This window comes from Sminthopsis crassicaudata, chromosome 3 (genome assembly GCF_048593235.1).
Source record: "Sminthopsis crassicaudata isolate SCR6 chromosome 3, ASM4859323v1, whole genome shotgun sequence".
Taxonomy (NCBI): Eukaryota; Metazoa; Chordata; class Mammalia; order Dasyuromorphia; family Dasyuridae; genus Sminthopsis; species Sminthopsis crassicaudata.
The window spans coordinates 654,199,718-654,226,366 of NC_133619.1; the positions used below are offsets into that span (position 1 = coordinate 654,199,718).

Below are 26,649 nucleotides of genomic sequence, written 5' to 3' on the forward strand. Positions count from 1 at the left end.
GCCTGGGAGGGGATGCAGGGGCTGGCTGCTCAGAACCGGGGTGGGTCTTTCTCCGCTGCCTTGGTCCTGGAAACTGCTAGAGAGGGGCTTCCCGGGGACTCCTCCCGCTCTCACTCTGGTCACGTGGAGCCGGTGATCCGGGCTCTCTAGCTCTAAGCCGCGGTCCCACAAATTCTTCCTGCTGCTGGGAGGAGTAGAAAATGCTGTTCTTATTCGAGCGAGATTTCTTCTCCCCAGGGCCGACTTCGGAGAACTCTGTTGTTGTCTAAAAGGAAAAGGAAATGGGCCCTACTGGCCCCCCAGCCAGCTTTCGGGTGAGTTGGAATTTCCTCTTGACCAAAATGGTTAAGTCTTGACTTGTTGGCGCACAGACCCACTTCTTTCCCGTATTGGAAAGCAGGAGGCAGACTGGGACTTGACAATGGTTGCTTTCTACTTTTCTAGCTTTGCCTCAAGCCCTTGGTAAAGATGAGTAGCTATGAAGTACTTACTGAGGCTGAAGGGATGCAAAAAAAAGTGCAGACGAGCCCTTTCAAACAAGGAGCTTTGAATTTCGCTTCAGAGACTAGATCAAACTGACTTTTTAATATGCATGGCTTATGCTGTCTCCAGGAATGACTACTGTTGAAAGACTAAAATCAGTTTGTAAAGAGATTAATTACTGGACAAGTTAGGAGAATGATACTGGTGGGGATTCAGACTCAGGAAAAGGTGGTTGAAGGTTGCTCTAAATTAGGCATTGGGGATAGTTAGGTTTAAGACAGAGAAACGAGAGTTACATCACAGCATTTTTTGGAATCAGTATGGACAGATCATCTTAGGCAATGATAGGAGATGAGTTCAGTTGGGCCCAGAATGCAGACAGCCTTAAAGAATACAGACACTATTCAACTTTTCCAAGAGCAGAGCTTTGAGGGTCCACATGGGTCCAAAGATACAGTGCTGGCCTTGGAGTTAAAAAGATAATGAGTTTGAATTCCGCCCTAGACACCTACTACCTGTGTGACTCTGAGGGAGTCAGCTTTGATTCCTCAATAATAGCACTTTCCTATGTCTTCATAAACTTTTTTCACTTTATTATTATTTTGTCATTGGAAGCAGGAATGTCTATTCTGAAGAGTGGTATAGTGGGCAAGTTGTAGCAACTACGGTTTATGGAGCAAAGAGAGCTCTCTGCAACCCTCTGGACAGAAACCAAATACCATGGGCTAAAAAGGGGATGTATTGAAAAAAAAGGTGTACAAGAAACCTGAAGCATACCTGAAGTAGTTGACCAAGAATACTAACTCACAGAGGAAATAAAGTTTGGAGGAACCTGATGATGTTTTCCTTGAATGGAAGATGCTGACAGGGAATTGAGGTATCAGTGAGGATGCAGAACAGGTAGAATGGATATTGTAGCGTGAGAGAACTAATCAAAAAAGTTTGGGGGAGCAGTTTAGTTTGAGATGTTTAGGTATAAAGCAGAGCACGTGATGGAGTCCAGGCCGTGACTATGCCATCTGATGTCTAACTGCGGCGAAGGCGTGAGTGAATGGGATGGCAAGGATCCATTTTACTTTTTAGTGACACACTGTAAATGTCAAAGTGAACAAAGAGACAGGGAAGGACAGCTAAGATTACAACTGAATTCAGACTTTATCTAGGCAGGCAAGAGGGAATGAATATATAATGGTAAAGATGATTCCACTTACAGTTTACTCTCTAAATGATTCTGCTCCAGAATAGGTTCCTGCTTCTTCAAGTGAATCTTTGAAGTATGGAGAAGAATTTCTGAATCTCTCTGCAGTAGCTTAAAAATAAGCTTGTAAATTTGGAGGAGGAGTGCTGTAGACATGTCACAATAATGGTATTATTATTAAATAACAAAGCCTAAATAAAATGAATAAAAGTTTGGAAGATTAGTTCTTTCTAGGAGCCTTCAGTAGCATGGGTAGGGAGAAGCGAAACTATGTTATTAATTCTACAGTTATTTCATCCACCAGCTGCAATACAGAACATCAAGTCACTCTTTTTGTATGATTTTATGAATTTATAATGTATCTGAATAAAAATTTAGAAGAGACAACTGCAACCATATTAGCTAAAGAGTAAGAAAGCTAGAAATGGGGGAGGCAGGGAATGAGCCATAACTTGAAACACGTTGTGGCCAATGATGGAGGAAGATGAAGAGAGAGAATGAGTGGTACATATAAGAGGGAAGTCAGCATATCCTACAATGAGGAGTCCCAGAAGGATGAGTCCAGAAGAGCAAAGAGCTTAGACTTCTATTACATCCTCCTTTTGTTTTCTGGGGAATCATTCTCCCCATATTTTAGGGTCAGCTATTCCCCAGCAATAACCTCCATTTGGTCACCTATTTATCAGGTGATGCTATTTGCAAAAAGTGTGCTTTCATTTCTTTCGTTAGCAAAAGCTTACTCTAATTTAACTTCACTTCAACTAGTAGGGCCAGATATTTCCTCCCAACCTGGGCACTACATAGGATTCACCTGAGCATCATACTCCAACTTGTTTCCGACTTTAAATAATCCCTCCCCCCTTCTTTATTTTATCTTTATTTTTGCCTAGGATGTGGGATTATAAAATACCTGAATATGAAGAGTATTCTAACCTAGACATGTGATTCAAAGTTAGAGTTAAGGCTGACAGTTTTCCAGAATACTAATTCTATCAAGAGAATGATGCTCTTTGTGACTTGTCATTAACCTCCCAGTTGTCACTCGTTCCTGTTACCCTGAATTTCTTCAAGTGCCAAGTTGTTCCGATAGAGGATTTCTTCTGAGGACTTTTATCCCTAGATTTTCTAGGGATTGTGCATAGGTAGCTCAGGCCTGTTTGTCTCTATCCTTTCATAAGAAGTATTTGAATTGAAAAGGGATTTTGGTGGATTATAGTGGACTTGATTTTCCAGGAAGGCAAAGGAGACTTTTGATTAGCCCAAGAAACTTCAGTGAATGAATTTCAAAGACGACCTCTCCTCTCTCATCAGATTTGAGTCTCCTTTTCCTTGAATTATTTGTAGGGTATTGAATATATTGCCAGACTTGGCTGAGGTGTTAAACTTTTTTCTCTCTTGTTTATTCTTAATGATGAGGAATGGTTTGTGGAATTGGGGAGGGGGGAGCTATTTATTTGGCAATAAGGGTAATATAAAACAAAAATTAACAATGATATGGAGAAACAAAAAGAAGTTCCTTCTTTCAGTTGCCCACTGAAGGACCCAGTACCTTAGCAATTAGGTCACTGGTCTGTCATCCTGAAGTCTTTCCAGGTAAGCTTATAAAAACCTATATAAAACATGCTGCTTAAGTTATACAGACTTAATTCTTCTTGTATCCAGGGTAACTTCTGGATACTTTCATTATCCATGATTTCTGTCATTATGAAAATTTTGGGGGTACTCTTTGATGCCTATGGTTTTAGAAATGTAGCACTTCCCAAACTAATCTTCCCCATATATCAAGATTGAGTAGAATCCAGGGACTTTTGTAGAGGTATGAATAATATAGGCTTTCAGCTAAGTGAAAAATATGGGACTCTCAGTGGTCAGTTTGTGAAGAACACTAAATGCTAGCGTGTTGCTCTTTCAATGTACTGCAGAGTTAAACATAGCTTTTTAAATTTGCATTTTAATTTTTTTTATTCACAAAAATCTGCACTCTCCCTCCTACCTCCTTCCTTCTACTTTCATTTGAAAAAGAAAAACAAAACCACTTATAAATAAGCAATACAAAAAATATGTCTCAAATGGTATTTTGAATTCATTTCTCTGTCAGAAGATGGACAGCATCTTCCTCAGTTCTCTGGAATTATGCTTAGTCATTGCAGGGATCAGAGTTATAAAATTATTCAGAGTTGTTACTCATCAGTGATACTGTTATTGTTTAAATTGTTCTCCGGAGGGGCCGCTAGGGGGCGCAGTGGAGAGAGCGCCAGCCCTGAAGTCAGGAGGACCCGAGTTCAAATCTGGTCTCAGACACTTAGACTTCCTGGCTGTGTGACCCTGGGCAAGTCACTTAACCCCAGCCTCAGGGGAAAAAAAAGAAGAAGAAGAAGTAGAAAAAAATTGTTCTCCTGGTTCTCACTTCACAGAATTGACTAAAAAATTAAACAAATAGCTGATACTTAGCTCTGTGAACAAGTAACTTGATAATTGATCTGCTTCCCTTAAGGTTCTCCCTTCTCCAATACATTCTCCATAAATTTTTTTTTCCTGAGGCTGGGGTTAAATGACTTGCCCAGAGTCACACAGCCAGGACGTGCTAAGTGTCTGGCATCCCATTTGAACTCAGGTCCTCACGACCTCAGGGCTGGTGCTCTCTGCACTGAGGCAGCTGGGTGGCTGGCAATTTGTATAATTTGCATAATTGTATATAATCGTATAATCCCAAGCATTTGCTGGACTTTGAGGAGAGACCCTTCCAGTCTAACTCTCAATATTGCCCAGATTTATTTGTTTGTTTTTGACTAAGTGAGAGAGGGTGATTCTTTGCCTCCATTACGACCCAGCCTTAATCACTGAATGAGTGTTGCCTCAGTTAACTGAGACCTGTTGAAGACCTTAGCTTAAAAAGGCCACAGTTTCCCACGGCCGGGGCCACCTCCAGTCATCCTGATCCATCTCTGGCCACTGGACCCAGATGGCTCTGGAGGGGAAAACGAGGCGGGTGACCTTGCACAGGCTTCCCTCATTTAAATCCAATTCACGTGCCTGTCATGGCATCCCCTTTTTTTGAGAAAGCAGGACAACAACAAAAACAATATAATACTCCAGAGTCACCATTCTGACTGTCTTTCCTCTGGTAGTATCGAGTGTCTCTTTATTGCCCCCAGCAGCAAATGGCAGCTCCTTTGGCATGAAAAACCCTTCACTACTGTATTCCAGACAACTTCCCAAAGACCCAATAGATGGTGTCCCTCCACACCCACTCTTTGGGCCAGTCAAACTGCCCTTCTGAGTGTTCCTCACATATAATATTCCGTCTCCCCGTTTCCGTCGCTGAACCCTGGAGGAAGGTCTAGGGTCTCTAAGGCAGCGATGAGGAATCAGGCCCTGAACCTGACCCTGCTCAGACAGCTGGCTAAGCGCTGGCCACTCCGAAGGTCCTTAAGAGAGAGGATCCTGGGCGAGCAGGAACGTGTTCCATGTTTCAGGGGTCGGTGACCTTCAAGGATGTGGCTGTGGAGTTCACCCGGGAGGAGTGGAGGCACCTGGGGCCCGCTCAGAGGAAGCTGTTCAGGGATGTGATGCTGGAGAACTACAGGAACCTCGTCTCCCTGGGTAAAGACAGCTTTCCTTGTGCACTCCAGCTCTGCTTGTAGGGGCTTCACCTCCTATTCTAGAGCCTCCAGTGCACATACCCTTTGGGGGGCTCAGCTGGGGGGATATTGGGAAGGCCCTAGAGACTGTCTAACTCAAACACTGATTTTATAGAAGAGGAGCCTGGGACCCTGAGAAACTCTGTCACAGCCTCTCCCATTTCTTTCCTCTGAGCAGGACTTGCTGCTAAAAAGCCAGGTATCGTCTCCCATTTGGAGAGAGGAGAAGCGCCATGGATTCCAAAGAGAGCCCGCCCAAGAGGCCCCTTTCCAGGTGGGTGATTGAAAACCAGGCAGGTGGGGTTTGCAGTGAGGAAGAACTGCGGTCTTGTGGTCATTCAGGGGCAGTGTCCTGGAGGTTTTGGCCGGGCTCGGGGAGAAAGCCCGCATCTGTCCAGATGTTCTCGTACCCCTTCCCCTTTACTTCCCCCTGCCAGTTTCTGAGATCATTGATCTGTATTGTTTAGATTACTGCGGCTGGGATGCATATTTTCCCCTGGGTTCTGCAAAATGAGAATTAACAGCTGACATGTAGCTTGCAAATTATTAGTTTGTCCTTTTTGAACTTCAAAGCCACTTTGTAGGTAAGTGCTACTAGAATTTCAGGATCCCCGAATATTGGTCCAGGAGGAAGCGGAGACGTCCTCCCTCCAGCTGCTCGTGTAGACCAGGCCCCTGAGACCCTGAGACCTGAAGCGAGGAAGCCCGCTTGATCTCAAGACCAGAAGAGACGTCTGATTCACTGGGCTTTTAGAAAGCAGAGAAGCAGAACCGTTCCCCATTGTTGCTCCCTGACACGTGTCCCTCGCTCTCGAGGTGGGACCTGCCAGACCCTCTGGGCCCCTGGTGGGCAGCTCTTGCCCCCTTGCGCCCATGGAGCCCAGCAGCGTTGATCCAGTGCTGCTTCTAATGAGCCCCTTTAATGGCAAACAGCGGCTGAGAGCTTTCTCTTCCCCCTTTCCCTGAGCCAACCCTCGTGAAGTGAAGCCTTGTGCCCTCCCGGCTGCCGTCCTCCTGACCCCGTCTGGGTGTCAGGATTCTGCCCTGGTCAGCTCAGCACTTGCTCAGTCTCTGACTTCCACAGTCTTTGCTCTTCCCTCCGCAGTCACAGTGTGACACTTCTGCTTGTTCTTCTGTCCGATTCAGAGAAAGGTTTTACCTCTATCTGGCATTGCTGGGTCTTCCCCCTTCACCCTCTTCATTTGCCCCGAGCCTGTCCAGGATCAGTAGACTTAGGATCTCCCTTCCTGGGCCCATGGTTCCCTCTCCTTTTCTTGCTCATACAGCTTGAATGGATCCGTTACCTGTGCTGCCATTTAGCCTGAGTGGTTCCAGGCTTAACCCCCCGGGCCGGGCCGCTGACCCTGCAAGCTGCCTGTGTAACTTGAGAGCTCTTGGCCTTTGCCACACATTTATCTCCTGAATCCTGAGCCTTTGCCTTGTAGCTGAAGTTTCTTTTACATGTTTTCTTCTCTATTCAGAGTAGAAGGTTTCTGACAGCAAGGGCTGTCTTGATTTTTCTGTTTGTATCCCAATGGAGCTTAATTAAGAATAATTACTAAATGTTTAAAATTTGTTCTCAGCTCACCTACATAAAGATTTATTAAGCGTGCCTTCTTGGCTAAGCCCCAGTGATGCAAAGAAGCCTTAGTCCATCCATATGATAGGATATTTATGCAGAAAGATGAATACGAGATAATTTGAGAAGGAAAAGACCCCTGTGACGTGCTATAGAGATGTAGAATTTTGACAGGTAAGAAAAGGCTTTGTGGAGATAGCCTGTGGTGGTGTTTGAGCTGAGGCTTGAAGCCGGGGATTATAGGAGTGGGAGGAGAGGAGGGAAACTTCAAGTCTGAAAGGGCATTTTCGAATGGTTTTGTTTTGTTTTTTGACTGTGTCGCTCTGACACCGGGAAGGGCTGCAAACAAAATGCAGTGGAGTCTATCAGGCGCCGTCAGAGATGGGCCTTTGGAGGCAAGTTGTGTCTGAGCGTGGCTACCTGCTGTTCCCAAGTCTGTACATTCTGTGTCTAGTCACTGGCTTTTGGGGGGTCTGGTCAACGCAGTAGAATGGGCTTCCTTCTTCTTTTGCCTCCTAGTATCTATTGGTCTTTTAGGTCTACTTTTTTCACTCTGTGTCATTTGGCAAAAGGTTTCCCCCAGTTTTTCTGAATTCTTCATATATCATTTGAAAATCTATTATTATATAATTACATTGTATAAGTAAATTTGGGGGTGGAATGAATCTTAGCGGTGGTCTGTCTATCAGAAGCATTTATTAAATGCCTATGTGTCTAGCTCTGTGGTAGATATCAGGGATAAAGTGACAGAAATGAAAAAGTCCCTGTTCTCAAGGAGTTACCATTCTTTCTAAAAAGGAGCCCCCGTTATCACATACTTGACAGGTGACCACCCAGTCTTTTCTTAAAAAAAAAAAAGAAGATCTCACTGTCTCCTAAGTCAGGCCATTTTACTTCTGGAGAAGTTGTTAGTTAGATTGTTGTTCCTTATAGGAAGCCTAAATTTTCCTCTTTGCATCTTTGACCCATTATTCCTAATTCTTCCTCCCAGGACTGTGCAGAACCAATTTTCCCTTTGTATGCTAGCCTTTCAGATACTTGAAAATAGCAGTCTTGTACCTCAGGACCTTCCCCCTTGGACTTCAAGTCTTTAGGTCCTTCAGATAATCCCACTAGGTCCTTTGGTGCTCTTGCCCTAATCTAGACACTCTCCATCTTTTTTTTTTTTTTTTTTTTTCTGAGGCTGGGATTAAGTGACTTGCCCAGGGTCACACAGCCAGGAAGTGTGAAGTGTCTGAGACTAGATTTGAACTCGGGTCCTCCTGAATTCAGGGCTGGTGCTCTGTCCACTGCGCCCCCTAGCTGCCCCCAGAATGCCTTTTTTTTTTTAATAATAGCTTTTTATTTTTCCAAATACATACAAAGGTAGTTCTCAACATTCATCTTTGCAAAACCTTGTAGTCCAAATTTTTTCCCTTCTTCTCTCATCCCAGACAGCAAAGGATCCAATATAGGTTAAACATGTGTAATTCTTCTAAACACGTTTCCATATTTGTCATGCTGTGCAAGAAAAATCATATATCAAAAGGGACAAAACAAGCAAACAAACAACAACAATAAAAAAGTGAAAATACTATGCTTGAAATCACGTCAGTCCCATAGTCCTCTGGCTCGCTCCTTCACAAGTCTATTGGAATTGCCTTGAATCCCCTCATTGTCGGAAAGATCCAAGTCCATCAGAATTGATCATCGAATACTCTTGTTGTTGCCATCTACATTGATCTCCTGGTTCTGCTCACTTCACTCAGCATCAGTTCATGTGAGTCTCCCCAAGTCTTTCTGAAACACTCCTGCTGGTCGTTTTTTATAGAACAATAATATTCCAGAATGCCCTTCTTAAAAGGTCGCACTCAGAATTGAACCAACTTGCATATTTTCAGCTTTATTCTTTTGGTATATCCTAAGATTTCATTACCTTCTTTTTCTCCCATATCACTATAGGAAGCCCACAATCCATTAAAACATCCAGATTTCTTCAGATGAAGTGGTATTTTAACTTTCTCCCCATTTTATGCATGTTCAATTGATTTTTAAATCCAAGTATAAAATTCTCTTTTCCCCCAGTATATTTCACCTCACTGGGGCTGTATGGCATGATAGAGATCTGCTCTTGGAGGTAGGAAGACCTTATTTTAATCCATAAGTCATTTAACTCCTCAGTGCTCCAAGTAACTCTCTCTTAAAAGTCTAAGTCCTAAAACAGATATAAATTTGTACTTGCCGAGTGTATTTTCAACTGAGAATTTTTGGTTTCTTTTCTTTTTTTTCTTCACTAGAATTTTAGTGATACAAAGTCCATACTTCTTATATTAACCTCAAAACCAGTACTTGTGTTCAGAATATAGCAAGTATTAGTACTTAAACCTTCAACAAATGCAAAAGATGCAAAAATCCTCTCCAAAGGAATTGACTTGTAAGTTAAACCCACTGGGGGAGAAAGCTAATGAAAATGATAATTGCATCCTATAATGAAAAGGGGGGAAAATGGACAGTTTTCCTCTAATAGATCCTAAAAACAGAGGTATACAGCATATAAAATTTCAGGCATCGAATCTCTCCTGGAGGTCCCTACAAATTTTATTCCATACAAAGCTCCACATGTAGCAAGACTCTAGGAATATCCCTGAGTATTAGTTAGGTCTTTTTATGACGATTTTGGCTAAAATCTCCATTCTGATATATTCCCTGCCATAATTAGCTGCCGGTAATTAATGCCCCAGTTCCTTTTTGCTGGTTAACATCAGTTACAAAGTTTATTTACTTTGAAGATATAGTAAGAATGGAAATACTTTTGGAAAGTATTTTGGAATTTCTATTTTGGAAGTGAAAAAAATTTCCCTCTCTTTGAGGATACTCTCACCCCATGTCCCTAGGAGGATGGGTTCAGACTTAATGAAGTTTCTATATAGCATTCACCCCCCAATTCACTTCCAAATGCAGCATGGCCAGTGGATGGGTGAAACTGCATCTCTACTACTGCTGGGCTGTTTATTTCAAAATCATCTGAATGTGTATAAGCCTGGGCAGCACTTCAGTGAAAAATAGCAAGAGTGCCTGGATTTTGCCAGATCCCAGAGCAGACTTTAGCTCCCACACTGGTGATTGCGTTCTCTCCTGACCTTTTTTGGAGCTCTCAGAATCATAGCTGTCTCCAGTCTTCATATGAAAGTTGGAAAGAGGGGCCGCTAGGGGCCGCAGTGCATAGAGCACAGCCCTGAAGTCAGGAGGACCCGAGTTCAAATCAGACACTTCACACTTCCTGGCTGTGTGACCCTGGGCAAGTCACTTAACCCCAGCCTCGGGGGGGGGGGGGGGGAAGTTGGGAAGAGTAAAACACAAAAGAGAGGGGGCCATATACTCTCATGGGGTACTAGAGGCCCAAGACCTCTCTTCTTTGTTCCTCTCCCTTGAATAGAAGCAGGCAGGAAGAAAGCTCCCGAGTTTCCAACAGACATTAAATCACTTCTCTGGACCAACAGAAAGAAACAATAACAAAAACCCAACCCTCATTTAATTTAACTAATTCTGACTTTTCAACGTGTTTTGGGATTTTCTATCTATTCTATCTAATTTTGTCATTGGCAAACCTGATCAGCGTGCCTTATTTAAATGACTGATTAAAATGTTAAATAGCACAGTACAAACAGATTCTTGGGTCACTTCATTGGAGATCTTCCTAGTTAACATAGAACCATCAATATCTACACTTTGGGTTCAGTCATTCAATTAGTTCAAAATCTATCTAGTTATACTACCACCTAATCCCCATCTCATATTTCTTATAAAAACAGAGACTTTGCCAAAAACTCTGCTAAATGATTTCTATAAATGAGGCAAATGAGATCTATAGCATTTGCCTGATTTATGTTTTGTTACTCTTTAAAAAAAAAAAGAAAAAATCTTAGTCTCACCTGTTCCTGATGAAGCAATGCTCACTGGCCCTTTGTGATCACTGATGATTCCTTTCTGAGATTTTATTAATCATAGAATTTTCTAGAACTGCAGACCAAAATCATGGGCATATAGGTTTAGGATTCCATTCGGACTTCTCTTGGAAATCAAGATATTTGCCTTTCTCCAGTGCTGGGATGATAGCAATAGTATCTGATTTTGAAACAGAGAGAGAGAGACAGAGACAGAGACAGAGAGAGAGAGAAAAAGAAAGAGAGAGAGAGACAGAGAGACAGAGAGAGACAGAGACAGAGAGAGACAGAGACAGAGACAGAGAGAGAGAGAATGTCCACATTCTTAGTTTTTCCTCTGGATGCAGATAGCATGTTTGTCCTTTGGGATTGCCTTATATTATTGTATTGCTGAGAATAGCTGTCATTCACAGTTCTTCATTCGGTTTGTTGTTGCTGTATACAATGTTCTCCTGCTTTTGCTCACTTCACTTTGTATTAATTCATATCTTTCCAAGTTTTTCTGAAATCATCTTATTTGTCATTTCTTATACACAATGATATTTCCTTACAATGATATACCACAGCTTGTAATTGTATTCCCCAATTAATAGGCATTCCCTTAATTTCCAATTCTTTCACACCAAAAAGAAAGAGCTGGTATAAATATTTTTTTATAAAAAGGTCATTTTCCTTTTTTTCCCTTTTAAGATACAGATGTAGCAGTAGTATTGCAAGATCAAAGAGTATGCACAGTTTTTTAGCCCTTTGGCATAGTTCCAGATTGTTCTCCAGAATTGTTAGATCAGTTCTCAATTTTGCCAAAATGTATTGGTGTCTCAATTTACCACATTCTCTACAGCATTTATCATTTTCATCTTTTTTGTCACATTAGTCAATCTTACAGATATGAGGTGGTAACTCCGAATTATTTTAATTTGCATTTCTCTGATCAATAGTGATTTAGAACATTTTTCCCTTATGACTATAAGTAGTTTTAACTTCTTTGTCTGAAAATTATCAATTCATATCCTTTGACCATTTGTCAATTAGGAAATGACTTGTGATTTTGTCAATTTGATTCAGTTCTTTATTTAGAGAAATGAAACCTATATCAGAGATATTTGATATAAAAACTTTTCTCCCAGTTTTCTGCTTTCCATTTATTTTTAGTTGCATTGATTTTGTTGGTGCAAAAACTTTATAATTTTATATAATTAATTATGTATATAATTATAATTATATATTATATTATGTCTCATTTGGGATCTTGGGTCCATCGCTCCTCAATTGGGAGATGGATGATAGTATGTTCCATCCTTAATCCTATGGAGTCATAGTTAGTCATTAAGTTTTCAAAGGTTTTTTTTTCCTTTATAATGCTTTTATTGTATATAGTACATTATTATTCTGCATGTGAGCACTTCAGTCTGTATTAGCTTATACAAGTATTCCCATTTCTTTGAAACTTTCCTTTTCAAAATTTCTTATGGTACAATAACTTTCCATTATATCACAAACCTTAATTACGTCTTTCTAGTTCTCAAATTGATGAGCTTTCCCATAGTTTCCAGATCTTTACTTATATCAGCAGCAACAACAAAACTCAGCAAGACAAGATAGAAAAATTCTCTTCAAAATAATTACAAATTTATAAGCTATTTAGGAGTCTTACCTACTGAGATACTTTTGGATTATAGGGATAAAATCACAAAACATTCTTTTACAAAAAATAATTTCTTGTAGTTGGGCCATGCTAATATGATAAAGCAATACTACCTAAATTAATTGACTTAACTAGTGGAATGCTAATCAAATTATCAAAAAGTTTACTTTATCTTTTAAAATTACCACCTTAAAGAACAACAACAACCACAAAATACATTTCTAAACATACCAGAGCATGAAAAAAGGACTCTTGTGAAACTAAATATCTACTCTATATTGCTCTTTTTCAAAAAAAAAAGTATATAGTAAATTCTGCATGTTATTATCTGTTTAATTAACGATTTTCCCAATTACATGTAAAAATATTTTAACATTCCTTTTTTTCAAATTTTGTGTTCCAAATTCTTGCCTTCTTTGCCCTTCCCCCTCATTGATAAGGCAAGCAAGTTGATACGTTATACACATATAGTCATGCAAAACACATTTCCATATAAGTCAATATATGTTATTTTTAAAACTGTCTTACTTGACTTACTCGACTGTACTTCCAGTTGAACTTCCTTATGTGCATTTTAAAGAAAGTTGCAATGGCCTTTCCAAGGTGAGTGGGAGAAGGGCTCACTATTACTAATTTCTTCTTCCCAAATCTCCCTCCCAATTAATTGAGAGAGAAAAAGGAGAAGAAAAAGAAACCAAAAAACTTTATAATAAATAAGCATGGCAAGCCAAATAAATCCATAGAGTAGCCATATCAAAAAATGTCTGTCTCTGTACTTTTTATCTCCTCTGTCAGAAAGCGGTTTATATGTTTTATCATATGTACTCTTGGAAACATGGTTGGTCATAACTTTGATCTGAGTTCTTATGTCTTTCAAAGGTATTTTTCTTGATAATATTGTTATCTTTGTAGAAACTGTTCTCCTGATTTTGCTCACTTCACTCTGCATCAAATCCTACTACCAGGATTCTCAGAAATTCTCTTTTTGTCATTGCTTTACATTATTTACCACAACTTGAGTGTGGGGTGAGAAGAGAGGGCAAGAAAAGGAAAAACAGCCAACAAGGGTAACTGCCTTTTAAACATTTTCCAAGGTGCAATTATTCGCTTGTCTAAAAGGCAATCTAAGGCCCCCCCTACAGATTCTAGTTCTTTTTTAACCCTTCCCTTCTTTGATCTTCCCTTCAGGATCATTGAGACTATTCCCTCCCTGGTATTATCCTCTCTCTTACTCTCCTCCTACCTATCCCCAATTGTTACCCTGTTGGATCTGATGAGTTTCTCCACCAAAATGTGTACCTGTGACATCAACCCTCCGTTATACATTTCAGGTAAGAGTACATTCACCTAATGGCTACTCTCTTCTTCCCCCTGTCTTCCATGTTTATATATTCTTCTCAAGCATGTCAGGTTTGAATAATAACACGATCCACCCCCTTCTTCCTCCTCTCTACACTAGTGCATTACTTCTTTTACATTCCCTTTTGTTACCCTCTTAAAACCCAAAGGACAGAATTGATCCACCTTCAAGACCTCTGTTTTTCTCACTGCACTCTCTTAATACTTTTGAAGACATTAAGATTCCGAGGGGATTCCTTTTCCTCCTATTAAAGTGGTAAACTATATCATGATATAATTCTTTACAGTAATTTAAATGAATTAATTTTTCAGCTTGCACTGGACTCATGTTTATATTTCTAAGTTCCTACTTAGCTCTGCTTTTTTTTTTCCATCAGAAATACCTGAAAGTCTACTTTTCCATTAAAGATTCATTTTGCCCATGTTAGGATTATACACAGCTTTGCAGGGTAAGTTATTCTTGGTCATAAATCTTTTTCCTTTTGAAATATTGTATTCTGAGATCTTCTCTTGTTTTTAGGAGAAGCTGCCAAGTTTTATGTGAACCTAATTGTAGTTCTTTGGTATCTGAATTGCTTCTTTCTGGATGCTTGCAACATTTTTTCTTTGTTGTGGGAGGTTTGATTATTGTCTATGGCAGTTCTGGGGTTCCTTTCAGGAGATGATGTTACATTCTATCTTTGCTATCTGATTCAAATAGATCTGGGCAAATTTAATTTATGATTTCTTGAAAATTTGGCTGTTGTGTTTCTTAAAATCAGGTTTTTCCAGGTGAGTTGTTTTTTTATATCAGATAACTTACTTTTTATGCTTTTTGTCAATCTTTTGATTTTTTTGTGATATTTTTTGCTGTCTCATTGTTTCTACTCGGTCTGTTTTCAAAGACTTTGTATTTAAGTAAGATTTATACTTGCTTTTTAAAACTAATATATGTCTTCTAATTCTTTTCTACAGATCTTTTATTCCATTTTTTAAATCTTTTGTTTCATTTTTTCCAGGTATTCATTTAATCCTTGTGGAACATCCATACTTTTCTTCCCAGTTGTTATAGAGTCAGATTTACAATAAGTTTTTTATGCTAGTTGTTGATTTCTTTGATCATCTCTCTAGTTTTCAGAAAACATTGAATACGTGCCTATTAGGTGCCTAACACTGCACTAAACTTTAATTTCTTTTAAAAAAAATTTTTAACAATAGTTTTTTTTTTCCAAAATATAAGCAATGACAGTTCTCAACATTCATCCTTACAAAACTTTGTTCCAAATTTTTCTTCCTCCCTTTTCCCCACCTTCCTCCCCTAGATGGCAAGTAATCCAATAGGGGTTAAATCTGTGCAATTCTTCTAAATATATTTCTATATTCATCATGCTGCACAAGAAAAATTAGATCAAAAAGGAAAAAAAAAGTGAGAATGGAAGAAAAACAAGGACATAACCAAAAATAGGTGAAAATACTGTGTTGTGATGCAACATGGTCCTCTTTCTGGATGCAGATGGCTCTCTCCATCACAAGGCTATTGGAATGGCCTGAATCACTTCATTGTTGAAAAGAGTCACATTCATCACAGCTGATCATCACATAGTCTTGTTATTGAAATGTAGAATGATCTCCTGGTTCTGTTCATTTCACTCAGCATCAGTTCATGTGAATCTCTCCAGGCCTCTCTGTATTCATCCTGCTGGTCATTTCTTACAGAACATAATATTCCATAACATTCATAGACCATAATTTATTCAGCTCCATCTGATGGACATCCACTCAGTTTCCAGTTCCTGATACCACAAAAAGGGCTGCTAAACATTTTTGCACATGTGGGGTCCTTTTCCTTTGTTAATGATTTTTTGGGGATACAGACCTAGTAGAGGCATTGCTGGATCAAAGGGTATGCACAGTTTGATAGCTTTTTGAGCATAGTTCCAAATTGCTCTCCAGAATGGCTGGATCTGGAAAACAACTCCACCAACAATGCATCAGTGTCCCCGTTTTCCCACACCCCCTCCAACATTTATCACTATCTTTTCCTCACCTCTTAGCCAATCTGAGAGGTATGTCCTGGTACTTCAGAGTTGTCTTAATTTGCATTTCTCTAATCAGTAGTGATTTAAAGCATTTTTTATATGACTAGAAATGGCTTTAATTCCTTCATCTGAAAATTATCTGTTCATTTCCTTTGACCATTTATCAATTAGAGAATGGCTTATATTCTTATAAATTTAAGTTAATTCTCTCTATATTTTAGAAATGAGACTTTTATTAGAACCCTTGGATGTAAAAAATAAATTCCTCTAAAGTTTAATTTCTGAATTGTGGCTTTTTTCTTTTTCTTTTTTCTTTTTTATTATAACTTTTTATTGACAGAACATATGCCTGGATAATCTTTTACATTATCGCTTGCACTCATTTCTGTTCTGACTTTTCCCTTCCCTCCCTCCACCCCCTCCCCTAGATGGAAAGTATATCCTAGATACAATATATGTGTGCAGAACCAAACAGTTCTTTTGTGTACAGGGAGAATTGGATTTAGAGGGTAAAAATAACCTGGGAAGAAAAACAAAAGTGAAAGAGTTTACGCTCATTTCCCAGAGTTCCTTTTTTGGGTGTGGTTGATTTGTCCATTATTGATCAATTGGAACTGGATTAGATCTTTTCTATGTTGAAGATTTCCACTTCCACCAGAATACATCCTCATACAGTATTGTTGTTGAAGTGTACAGTGATCTTCTGGTTCTGCTCATTTCACTCAGCATCAGTTGATGTAAGTCTCTCCAAGCCTCTCTGTATTCCTCCTGCTGGTCATTTCTTACAGAGCAATAATATTCCATAACCTTCATACACCATAATTTACCCAACCATTCTCCAACTGATGGACATCCATTCATCTTCCAGCTTCTAGCCACTATGAAAAGGGCTGCCACAAACATTTTGGCACAGACAGGTCCCTTTCCCCTCTTTAGTATTTCTCTGGGATATAAGCCCAGTAGTAGCACTGCTGGATCAAAGGGTATGCACAGTTTGATAACTTTTGGGGCATATGAATTATGGCTTTAAATAGTAGAGAAAGAAATCAGAAAAGTGCCCAAACAGACACCAACCTTTAGCAGGTGTGAACTGGATAAAGATTCAATGAAGGAAACTGAGGAGTTTTCAGGTAGAAGAAAAACTGGGAGAGAAAAGTATCATGGAAACCTAAGGAGAAGAAAGTATCAAAGAGAATGGGTGACCAGTGGTGTCAAGGCTGAAGAAAAGAAGTAGGAGGGTTTTTAAAATAGCCATTAAAGAGGCAAATAAGAGCTCACTTGTAACTTTGAAGGGAGAGCAGTTTGGGCTAAAGGATGAAGCCGGAAACCAGATTATAAGGATAACAGTGAGAAGACAGGGCATGGAGACATGACCGATGGCCTCTCAAGGAGGTAGCTACAGATTGGAGAAGCCGCATGGATGGGTGATGGCTCCTAGGGAAGAACACATCAAATGAGGGGTTTTTGCAGATGAGAGAATGTGGGCGTCTTTGCAGGGGGAGGGAAACAAGCAGAGAGATTGAAGGGTGGTTAGTCTGCTGGAGAGATGGGATAGAACAGGAAGGAGAAATCCAGCTCTGTGAAAGAGATGGAGAAAGTGGCTAAAGACATCTGGGTGGCAAGAGATGAGGAGGGCAATGGCCTCCATTCGAGTTCCTTGAGGCCCTGTCAGGTCTCTCAGCTCAGACCTGAGGACCCTGGGCCTTCGGCTCGCCCTTCTCCAAGTGCTGCCCAACAAGGAAGAGGCTGCTCAGTGCTGCTTCCCTGGGCTCCCCGAGTCCAGGCCAAAGACACAGGCCCTCGCAGGCTATTCACGGTCCTTCTCTGGTCACACAGGGGCTGCTGACTCTCTGTGCTGTTCTTCTTATAGTCCCCACTTGTCTAGTGAAGAATCAGGGTTTTCCTGATAGGTAATTAGAATGTGGATGGACTTACAGCTGTCTTGCTTTTGGTAATCACCTTAGCAGGGCAGCCTGAAGTATCACTTTTAGAGAGTTGGGGGGGGGGGGGAGAACAAATCTCATTGAAGGAACAAAAGGTCAAAATCCTCAAAGGAAAGAACTGAAAGTGGGGGAGTGGGAAACTTTCAGACCTTGAAGAATTCATCAAACGTTTTTGGTGCTGATTAAAAGGTGGAAAGGTTGATGAGTAGAACAAATTAGGTAAACAACATTCAGAAGCAAAAAACATGATAACAGGGTTTAGTAACCCCAAACTCTGAATACTAGGATGGGTGCTCACAATTCATCAAAAAATACTGGGGAAAATAAGATCAGGAGTGAAACAAGGTTGCCCACTATCACTATTACTATTCAATATTGTTTTAGAAACACTAGCTTTGGCGATAAGAGTGGAGAAAGAGATTAAGGGAATTAGAGGAGATAATGAGGAAACCACATTATCACTCTTTGCTGATGCTATGATGGTAAACTTAGAGAACCCCAAAGATTCTACTAAAAAAATCTATTAGAAATAATCAACACCTTTAGCAAAGTTGCAGGATACAAAATAAACCCACATAAATCATCAGCATTGTTATATATCACTAACAAAATCCAACAGTTAGAGTTACAAAGAGAAATTCCATTTAAAGTAATTACCGATAGTATAAAATATTTAGGAATCTATCTGCCAAGGGAAAATCAGAAACTATATGAGCAAAACTACAAAACACTTTCCACACAAATTAAGTCTGATCTAACCAATTGGAAAAATATTAAATGCACTTAGATAGAATGAGCAAATATAAAAAAGATGACAATACTACCTTTACTAATCTATTTATTTAGTACTATGTCAATCAGACTCCCAAAAAAGTTATTTAATGACCTAGAAAAAATAACAACAAAGTTCATATGGAAAAACAAAAGGTCAAGAATTTCAAGGGAATTAATGAAAAAAAAAATCAAATGAGGATGGCCTGGCTGTACGGGATCTAAAATTATATTACAAAGCATCGGTTACCAAAACCATTTGGTATTGGCTAAGAAATAGATTAGTTGATCAGTGGAATAGATTAGGTCCAAAGGACAAAATAATCAATAACTTTAATAATCACTATAGCGTTTGACAACCCCAAGGACCCAGCTTTTGGGATAAGAACTCAATGTTTGACAAAAATTGCTGGGAAAATTAGAAATTAATATGGCAGAAACTAAGCATTGACCCACTTAACACCATACACCAAAATCGGATGAAGATGAGTTCATGACCTAGGCATAAAGAATGAGATTATAAATAAATTAGAGGAATATAGGATAGTCTACCTCTCAGACCCGTGGAAGAAGAATGAATTTATGTCCAAAGAAGAACTAGAGATCATTATTGATCACAAAATAGAAAACTTTGATTACATCAAATTGAAAAGTTTTTGACCAAACAAAATTAATGCAGATAAGATTAGGAGGGAAACAATAAACTGGGAAAACATTTTTACAGTCAAAGGTTCTGATAAAGGCCCCATTTCCAAAATATATAGAGAATTGACTCTAATTTATAAGAAATCACGCCATTCTCCAATTGATAAATGGTCAAAGGATATGAACAGACAATTCTCAGATGAAGAAATTGAAACTATTTCTAGCCATATGAAAAGATACTCCAAGTCATTATTAATCAGAGAAATGCAAATTAAGATAACTCTGTCAGCAGTGTTGGAGGGGATATGGGAAAACAGGGACACTGGTACATTGTTGATGGAATTGTGAATATATCCAGCCATTCTGGAAAGCAATTTGGAACTATGCCCAAAAAGTTATCAAACTGTGCATACCCTTTGAACCAGCAGTGCTACTACTGCGCTTATATCCCAAGGAAATACTAAAGAAGGGAAAGGGACCTGTATGTGCCAAAATGTTTGTAGCAGCCCTTTTTGTAATGGCCAGAAACTGATGGAAATATTAACTGGAGAATGGCTGAATAAACTGTGGTATATGAATATTATGGAATATTATTGTTCTGTAAGAAATGACCAGCAGGATTGTTTCAGAAAGGCCTGGAGAGACTTGCCTGAACTGATGCTGAGTGAAATGAGCAGGACCAAGAGATCATTATATACTTTAACAGCAATACTATATGATGATCAATTCTGATGGACGTGGCCTCTTCAACAATGAGATGAACCAAATCAGTTCCAAAAGAGTGGTAATGAACTGAACCAGCTACACCCAGCGAAAGAACTCTGGGAGACGACTATGAACCACTACATAGAATTCCCAATCCCTCTATTTTTGTCTGCTTCAATTTTCCTTCACAGGCTGATTGTCCACTATTTCAAAGTCCGATTCTTTTTGTACAGCAAAACAACTGTTTGGACATGTATACATATATTGTATTTAATTTATACTTTAATATACTTTAACATATTTATCATGTATTGGTCAACCTGCCATCTGGGGAAGGAAAAGGGGAAAAATTAGAACAAAAGTTTTGGCAATTGTCAATGTTGTAAAATTACCCATGCATATAACTGGTAAATAAAAACTATAAAAAAAAAAATAGAAAACCATCAATGAAAAAAAAAAATGCTGAGGAAACAGCTGGCTGAAAGTAAGTTTAGACTGAGTTCTCATACTATATGTCACAAAAAGTTCCAAATGTAGATATATACAAAACAATGAAAAAGTTGTTGTTGTCATGCAATGCTTATTATGGGCCAATTACTTAGCTAAGCACTTGACACATTCTCATTTGATTCTCACAATTGTGAGAAGTAAGTGCTACTATTATCCCACTTTTACAAATGAATATAATGATTCAGAGGCTTGCCCAGCCACAGCTTTTGTGCCTGAGACTAGATTTCAGCTCTGGGCTTCCGTACTCTAGGTCTGGCATTGCATCCACTATATCACCTAACTGCCCCAAGGAAATAAAAAAGAAAACATTTTTATAACTGTAGATAGGGGGAAAGTTTATGACCAAATAAGGGATAGAGAGAGTCACAGAGAATAAAATGGACAATTTTAATTACATAAAATTGAGAAATTTTTGCACCAAAAAAAAAAAAAAAAAATCAAGTGCAGTTAAAATAAGAAGGTAGTTAACTGGGGAAAAAATCTTTGCAGCAAGTTTCTCTGATAAAGATATATAAAGAACTGATTCAACAAGAATGACAGCCAATAAATAAATAATATTTTGAATAGGCAGTTCTCAAAGGAAGAAATTCATACTATAAATAAACATAAGAAAAATGCTTCAGATCACTAATAGATAAATGCAAATTGATACAACCAGAGTTTCACTTCACATTTATCAGATTAAAAAGGATAGGGGGGGAAAAAAAGGAAATGATAATGAGACATACTGTTGATGGGGCTGCAAATTGGTCCACTCATTCTGGAATTAAGAACTATATCTAAAACTATGACACAATGATATCACTTACAGGCCTGTATCCCAAAAAGATCAAAGAAAGTTCATGTGCACAAAATATTCAACTGGGACCAAAGATTTGGTTCCTTGTCTGTTGATCCTTTTGTTTTCTGTCCAATGACTTTTTCTGCCAACTTTCCCCTCTTCAGTTCCTGGGTTTTCTCTCATGAGTTTATTTTTTAAATATACATTGCTATCCTGATGCTCCTTCTATTCCTTTTTAAACCTATCCTGCATAATCTTTCAAGTTATGATTTTTTTTGCTGTAAACATAACATTATGTTCCTTCAATTACTTTACCTTATTCTTTTTTTTTTTTTAAGATAGTCTTGTTCCCACCAGTTCTGTTCCCCTCATCTCTGATTTCCTCCTCCCATTTTGAATTCCATTTCCCTTTGGAATTTTGGGTATTAGGTCCTTCTTTCTCTCCTGCTTTTATCCATTATATAATTCTTTCTCTCCTTCACTTTTTTTCTATTAGTTCCTTCTCTCTTTCAGGTATTCTAGATGACTGGTCCTTCTCTTTGACAGATGAGGTAGAAAAAAATTGAATGTCTTGGTTTTCTTCCTTCAAGCATAGAGAATGGAGCATATTAACACTTTTTTCCCCATTTCTTATAGAGTGCCTTAATCATGAGAGTAGCTGTGATACAACAGAAGGAATTTCAAAACAAGACATTTTGGCAAGAGAACCATCTAATGAAAGATTTGAGTTAGTAAAAGCCAAGCAACAGAAGGGCAACCTTGAAAAACAAGTGACAGTCACCCTCAAGAAAACAACTACTAAATCTGTTGCCAAGGAATGTAATATCTTAGAGAAAGAAGTCCATGTGGGATCAAACTCATTTCCAAAACAAAGGATTCATACAAAGAAAAATCTACATAAACATAATAAACATGGAAAGAACTTTACACATTTTTCAGATGAAAGTAAACAAGATAGAATCTTTTCTAAGAAGAAACTCTGCAATTATAATAAATGCAGTAAGTCATTCCATTACCATTCACACCTTATGCAGCATTATAGAAAATATACTGAAGAAAAAGCACATGACCATGGGAAAATCAGCAGCAACATGTTATCCCTTACAAATTGTCTAACAATTCATGCTACAGAGAAGTTTTTTAAGTGTACTGAATGTGGGAAAGCCTTCAGCTGCAAATCTAGTCATATTCTATATCAGAGAATTCATTCTGGAGAGGAATCCTTTGTATGTAAGGAATGTGTGAAATCCTCTAGAAGGAGCAGATCCCTTGCTAAACCTAAAAGACTTCATATCAAAGAGAAACGCTTTGAGTGTAGTGAATGTAGAAAATCCTTCCATCATTACAGAAATCTTGACAAACATAAAAGAATTCACACTGGAGAAAAAACCTTTGAAAGCACTGAACGTGGAAAATACTTCAATCATTGTAGAAACCTTGACATACATAAAAGAGTTCATACTGGAAAGAAACCCTTTGAATGTGGTGAGTGTGGGAAATTCTTCAGTTATTACAGAAGCCTTCACAGACACAAGAAAATTCATACTAGAGAGAAAAACTTTGAATGCATTGAGTGTGGAAAATACTTTAGTCATTGTAGAAATCTTGACAGACATAAAAGAATTCATACTGGAGAGAAACCCTTTAAATGTAGTGAATGTGAGAAATCTTTTAGTTATAGAACTCTGCTTACTCATCATTACAGAATTCATACTGGAGAGAAACCCTTTAAATGTAATGAATGTGGGAAATCCTTTAGAGGACGTGGACATCTTAATAGACATAAGGTAATTCATACTGGTGAGAAATCTTTTGAATGTAATGAATGTGGAGAATCCTTTAGAAGGAGTGAATCCCTTAATAATCATAAAAGAATTCATACTGGAGAAAAACCATTTAAATGTAATGAATGTGGAGAATCCTTTAGAAGGAATGAATACCTTACAAAACATAACAGAATTCATACTGGAGAGAAACCCTTTAAATGTAAAGACTGTGGAAGATATTTTAGAAGAAGTGAATCCCTTACTAAACATAAAAGAATTCATACTGGAGAGAAACCTTTTAAATGTGATGACTGTGGGAAATACTTTAGAAGGAGTGACTCTCTTACTACACATAAAAGAATTCATACTGGAGAGAAACCTTTTAAATGCGATGAATGTGGGAAATGTTTTAAACAATATGGAAATCTTAGCAGCCATAAGAGAATTCACAGTGGAGAGAAGCCTTTTGAATGTAGCGAATGTGGAAAGTCTTTTCGTCAGTGTGGCGACCTTACTAAACATAAGAAATTTCACACTGAAGAGAAATCATTTAAATGTACTGAATGTGAGAAGTCTTTTCACCATTGTGAAGACCTTGATGGGCATAAAAGAATACATGCTGGAGAAAAACTTTTTGAATGCAATGAATGTGGAAAAACTTTTAGAAGGATTGTATCTCTTTCTAGACATAAGAGAATACATACTGGATAGAACCTTTTGGGATGTGATGATTGTAGGAAATCTTATAAATGAGTATCTTTGATAAAGATGTAATATAAAAGGTTTATAAAGAATTGGCACATAGAAATAAGTTCTATTCCCTTTTTTTACAGTGATTAAAGAATGTGAACAAAGAGTTTGCAAATTACAACAGACATGAAAGAATCATTCAGACCACTAATAGTAAGAGAAAATTACAGGAAAACAAATAAAAAATCATGTCACATATATAAGGTTGACAGGTAACAAAATACAAAATGGTAAATGTTGGAATGGCTTTAGGATGACAAGTACATTAATGGTTAGCAGAGCTGTAAATTGGTCCATCCATTCTGGGAGGAAAAACAAATAGAATTATTATTTTTCAAAATCACTAACTAAAAAAAAAACCTGTAAATACCCCTTTGATTTGATAACATCTAGTAGATCAGAAAGAAAGAAATGTATATCTCAGATTTTTTTAATATAGTGGATGGTTTATTGACTTATTTCCTCTCCTTTTTTGTTATTCATTATATGACAATCTTTTGGAAGGGGAAAGAAAAGGTATACAATGGGAAATGTGTGTGATGTAAAAATAAAATACATCAATAAAAAATTTTAAAGTCATAACGATCCCATATTTACCAAAATATAATATAGAATCTTTTTTCTTAATAGCAAAGAAATAAAAACAAAGTAATTGGGGAACAACTGTGACATGAATTACTTAACTCTTACTATACTGTAAGAAATCATCATTGTCAAGAATTCACAGAGATATAGGAGGATTTATATGAATTCATACATGGTGAAGAAGCAAAACTAGGAGAAGAGTTTACACATTGACCACAGTAATTAAAGGGGGGGGAAACTACAGAAAGACTCCAAAATGCTGATTGACCTAATGACTAGTTATGATTTTGGAAAATGAAAAGTGAAGAAAAACCTACTCTTGACTGAAAATTCTAGAATGAAGCATAATTTCAGATATAGTGTTTTATTTTGCTTGACTGTCATAGTAAGGGAGGGTCTTTTTTGCAAGGATGAGCAATAGAAAAATCACTGGGAAGGATGATGATATTAAAAAAAAGCATCAAAACTTTTATTAGGAGAAAAGTATCCTTTTGATAAAATAATTAGCACAATAACATAATTTAAAGGGATAGGGACTAGATTTGGGATTTCACTGGGATAGGGAACTCCTAATTAAAGAAATTTCTACTACTGCACTCGGCACCTTTTTTCAATATATAATCTTAGGGAATTGTGTAATTCATCAATAAGCATTTATTAAGTGTTTACTATGTGCCATATGCTGTGCTAAAGGAAATATAAATTTTTTTTAAAAATAAGCAGTGTGCATTCTTTCAAGGGAGACAATGTATAAAACTTAGTCAATAAGCATTTATTAAACTCTTACTATGCACCAGGCATTATGCTAACTTTTGGGATACAAAGAAAGGTAAAATTAATGCCTGCCTTAAGAAGCTCACACTCTACTGGGGGAGATAATATGCAAAAAAAAAAAAAGTACATGCAAAATATGTAGAGTGCAAGTGGAAAGTAATTGTGGATGGAAGCACTAATTGGAAAAAAGACAAGAAAGAGATGAGAAAGACTTCCTATAGAAAAGTGTGTAAAATACGTACAGAATAGAGGCAGAGAGGTTAAATGATTTCTCCACTAGGATCACCACCAGGTTTATTTATTATAGAGGCAGCACATGAACTCAAGTTTTCTTGGCTTTGAGACCAGCTCTTTATCTACCATTCCAAACTTGCCCTGCTGGATAATTCATAAATTATCTTTATATGTATTGAAAGTAGATTTTAATTCTGTGTTTTGGATTCTGGTTTCTAATCCATCCTGCTTTCTACTTCCATTTTATGGGTATGTTCATCTCATTGATATTCACAGTTATGATTACTAACTGTGCATTTCCCTTTATCCTATTTTCTTCTGCTTATCCCTCTGTCTCTCTTTCTCTTTTTATCTTATCCCACCTCAAAAGTCTGTTCTGTTCTTGACTACTGACTCCCCTTAATTTGCCATTCTTTTTACCACCCTTCCCTTCTCTTATTCTCTTCCACTCCTATTTACCTGTTGTGTAAGATAGATTTCTATGCCCAACTCTGTAGAGAATAATTTGGAACAAGAAGCAAAAAACTTCCCAAAGTGAAAAAAGAACTCCCAGAAAATTAGAAATGACTGTACAAGACCAGAAGAACTATTTTTTAAAGTAAAAAGACTGAAAAAATAGGAGAAAATATAAGGTAACTCATAAGAAAAACAAATGACTAGAAAACAAATCAGGGAAAGATAATATTAGAATAAGTGGTCTGCCAGAAAGCCATGATTAAATTAGAAGAGTCGAGACATATTTCAAGAAATCATTTTTTAAAAAATGTCTAGATATCTTAGATCCAAAGAGAAAAGTAAAAAAAAAAAATTATCATAGACAAATCCAGAGATTTCAGATGAAAGAAGAAAAATTATTCCACTTAAAAAGAAGTCTCTACAAATAAAGAGGTAAGGATAGAGGGAAGTGTCTTACACTGGAATCTCACATTCTAACCTAGTCAGAGGAGAAAAGAACATATTCATACTTGGGTACAGGAATACATTTTGCTTAAAATGGAGAGGAGAGGGGAAAAGAGTAAAATAAGAGGATAGATTAAACTTTCTAAGAAGGAACAGGAACTAATAGGCGATGCATGGGGAATACACAATTAAGAATCATAACTGAATATGAATCAGACGTAGAGGATCTAGTAGTCAGACCGGGCAAGGGGAAATCAGAAATAATGGAACTGCAGAACAAACAAGTGTTTGACAAAGTGGAACACAAATTACTTCCTTATTTAATTTTAAAAATGCTGGGAAAACTGTATGGCAGAAATTAAGTATAGGTTGAAACCTTACACAATTTTTCACAATATATTCTAAATGTATATGAAACCTTAATATTAAAGATCATATC

The 26,649-nt window shown here is 37.8% G+C and overlaps 2 protein-coding genes across 5 annotated transcripts; both read left to right on the forward strand.

Moving 5' to 3' along the window:
• LOC141564707 (KRAB domain-containing protein 5-like) lies at positions 1-21,955 on the forward strand. 4 transcript variants are annotated; one of them, XR_012488686.1, is made up of 5 exons: positions 1-314; positions 5,158-5,284; positions 5,501-5,596; positions 13,658-13,800; positions 21,838-21,955. XR_012488686.1 is itself a non-coding variant. In XM_074307543.1 (5 exons), exons 1-4 carry the CDS (start codon positions 282-284, stop codon positions 14,232-14,234), a joined length of 285 nt encoding a protein of 94 aa, XP_074163644.1. In that variant the 5' UTR covers positions 3-281; the 3' UTR covers positions 14,235-14,277; positions 21,838-21,949. The 4 variants fall into 4 exon arrangements, 2 of the variants coding, with proteins under 2 accessions (XP_074163644.1, XP_074163643.1); XR_012488685.1 differs by lacking the exon at positions 21,838-21,955 and adding an exon at positions 14,206-14,818 and having other exon boundaries at positions 2-314; XM_074307543.1 differs by lacking the exon at positions 13,658-13,800 and adding an exon at positions 14,206-14,277 and having other exon boundaries at positions 3-314; positions 21,838-21,949.
• On the forward strand, positions 21,580-25,225 carry LOC141564702 (uncharacterized). Its single transcript, XM_074307525.1, has one exon. The coding sequence runs from the start codon at positions 21,768-21,770 to the stop codon at positions 23,676-23,678; it is 1,911 nt and encodes a 636-aa protein (XP_074163626.1). The 5' UTR covers positions 21,580-21,767; the 3' UTR covers positions 23,679-25,225.
• The last annotated feature ends 1,424 nt before the right edge of the window (positions 25,226-26,649 follow it).

Coding starts and splice junctions, on each gene's coding strand:
- LOC141564707 (XM_074307543.1), top strand. CDS start 282: ATGGGCCCTACTGGCCCCCCAGCCAGCTTTCGG. Junction 315..5,157: donor GCCCCCCAGCCAGCTTTCGG/GTGAGTTGGAAT, acceptor TCCATGTTTCAG/GGGTCGGTGACCTTCAAGGA. Junction 5,285..5,500: donor CAGGAACCTCGTCTCCCTGG/GTAAAGACAGCT, acceptor TCCTCTGAGCAG/GACTTGCTGCTAAAAAGCCA.
- LOC141564702 (XM_074307525.1), top strand. CDS start 21,768: ATGTCTTGGTTTTCTTCCTTCAAGCATAGAGAATGGAGCATATTAACA.